A 2,505-nucleotide genomic window follows, 5' to 3' on the forward strand; every position below is an offset into this window, starting at 1 on the left:
CAAGCTCCCAAGTAGCCCTGAGATCCGCTTCCAGGAAGCACTGGCGGATTTGAAACCAGATGGAGAGTCCTGTGGGTGCTCTTGCCTCACCCCACTCTGTGGAGGACCAAGGCTGGGACACTGGCCTCATGGAGACAGGGTCCTGGCTGGCCGAGTTACCGGTGATGTCAGCCTGCCACCTGGTGGTGAATCCAGTGTCATGTAGGGGCTGGGGCGAATGCTGAGGGCAGAGGGGACTGGCTGGCCCGACTTGCTTTATTTCCTGGCCTTCAGAGCTGCAGGGGTCTAGCCTGCTCTTCTCACAACAGCCCCTGAGCATACTCTTGGGACAAGTTCCGCCTTGGATCTCCTGCAGGGCAGGGCCAGTCCAGGTGTCACCACGTGTGAGGAGGAAAGGGGCCTGGGGACGATGGCGACGGGGAATGTTGTGAGCTGAGGAGAGGCCTCTGGGGATGGGGGGCTGTTGTCTGCAGGCAGGGAGATGGGTGGAATGGCCACCTCTCCCAGGGCTGAGAGCAGGGGGTCTAAGGCTCTTTCTCTGGATTTCTGCCTCTTCTTCCTTCCCAACTTTCCCCTCACTTCCTCCAACCACCTGCCCCAGGCCTCAGTGTTGAGTGGGCTCAGCTGAGGAGACCTGAACACTTACAGTGTCCAGAGGCATTTTTCCTGTTCCACTGGGACACCCTCTTCCTCCTGAAAGGCTGGGTGAGGCAGAAATCCCCTGGAGCACTGGGAGAGGCCCAGGATTCTGCCCTCAGGTCATATCCATGCTGCAGAGCTGGACTACACTTTGAGGAGTAAGGCCCTAGGTGACCCTCCAAAAGGCAACTGGCCCCAGTGCCCCTCAGGGAAAGGCCACCTTCCCTGGCCCCCTCCACCCTGGCCCCAACTGGCCCTTACCGATGGTGGTGATGGTGGACACGGAAAAGAAGAAGGAGCCCACGAGCTCCCAGCGCCCCATGCTGGTGGTGTTGCTGAGGAGGTTGGCCCCGTCTTTGGAGGCTTGGGCAATGTCCTGGGGGAGAGGCTGGAGTGACCACCGGGCTCTGTGGGGTGGCTGGGCCCCTGCAGCCCAACACGCACACTTATGTCTTCACAAGCACTCTTTGATCCCAGCCCAGCCAGGGCAAGTAAGCTCTACCCCTCTAACCAGGGCTCCCCAGGGCAGGGCCCATGGGGACAGCTCCTTCCCCTCTCCTTACCCCAGAACCCAGGTCACGACAAGGTCTGCACTACCTCACAGGCTGGGAGAACAACCCTTTGCTTTCTCCCCTGCTCTCTCCCTTTCTTGCAACAAGCACTAGGCCAGGTGTGCCACATGGTGCTTTTAGGGGACCTGAAGATGAAAGATACATGACCTCAGCCCTCAGTGGGACAGAGATAAACTTAATGAATTCTAATACAGCGTGGTCAATGCCGCCTTAGGCATTAGGAGGCTGTGTAGTTGCACGATCCTGGGCAAGTTACTCAGTTTCTCTCTGTGTCAGTTTCCTTACCTGCAAAATGGGACTCATGAATGCTCATAGTACATACTTCTAGCGTTGTTGTGAGGGTAAAGTGAGGCATTATGTGTNGATGAAAGATACATGACCTCAGCCCTCAGTGGGACAGAGATAAACTTAATGAATTCTAATACAGCGTGGTCAATGCCGCCTTAGGCATTAGGAGGCTGTGTAGTTGCACGATCCTGGGCAAGTTACTCAGTTTCTCTCTGTGTCAGTTTCCTTACCTGCAAAATGGGACTCATGAATGCTCATAGTACATACTTCTAGCGTTGTTGTGAGGGTAAAGTGAGGCATTATGTGTAAAGCCTTAGGGCAGTATCTGGCACATGGTAAATGGTAGCAGTTGCTATCATCATCATCATTAGGAATATAAATCTGTAGGAATACAGGGAAGAAAGGTGTTCATTCTGAGGAGGGAGGGGCACAAGGCTTCATGGAGGAGGTGACGTCTTGGCTGGGCCTTCCTTGAGGGTCAGATAGGATCGCTACTGTGGAAGAACATTTAGATAGATGAGAAAGCAGGAGCAGAGGCTGGGAGATGAGACCGTTCCTGGGACCTCAAATAAGGAGACTGAGAGGTGATTGGGGGTCAAGCTGTGCTTGGTGCTGCCAGGGATGGAGAGGCAGGCTTCATCCAAGGTCACTGAGCAGAGGGGAGGCAGGGCCAGGTCTGTGTGCTTTGTGGCAGCTGGCAGTATAGAAGAGGTGGGCAGACTGGAAGGGGAGAGACTCCTGCAGGGGCGAGTGGTGGAAAGGGCCCGGCCTGCATCCTGCAGGGAGTGATACAGGAGGAACGGAGAGGAAAGACTCAGAAGTCCAGGCTTCTGGCCCTTGGTATGGGCAGCAAGGGAGACATCTCAGATGATTTTGAGGGTGTGAGGATGTGGGCCACTGACAGAGATTTAGAACAGGAGGAGGAGCAGGGCTGGGAGGAGGAGGACTGCTTGTTCTTGGCCTTGAGGAATTTGAGAAGTTGCATGTGCATGTCTGGTACCCAGAG

The 2,505-nt window shown here is 55.4% G+C and overlaps 1 protein-coding gene across 1 annotated transcript in view; it reads right to left on the reverse strand.

The window, feature by feature from the left end:
* The window catches only part of KCNK17 (potassium channel, subfamily K, member 17), a 20,085-nt gene that overhangs the window by 15,295 nt on the left and 2,285 nt on the right, over positions 1 to 2,505 (reverse strand). The window contains exon 2 of the mRNA XM_008593136.1: positions 901 to 1,065. Within this exon, the coding sequence (XP_008591358.1) occupies positions 901 to 1,065 (165 nt within the window). The remainder of the gene's footprint in view (positions 1 to 900; positions 1,066 to 2,505) is intronic.

The sequence above is a fragment of the Galeopterus variegatus genome, unplaced genomic scaffold (genome assembly GCF_000696425.1).
Source record: "Galeopterus variegatus unplaced genomic scaffold, G_variegatus-3.0.2 Scaffold8757, whole genome shotgun sequence".
In the NCBI taxonomy this organism is placed as follows: Eukaryota; Metazoa; Chordata; class Mammalia; order Dermoptera; family Cynocephalidae; genus Galeopterus; species Galeopterus variegatus.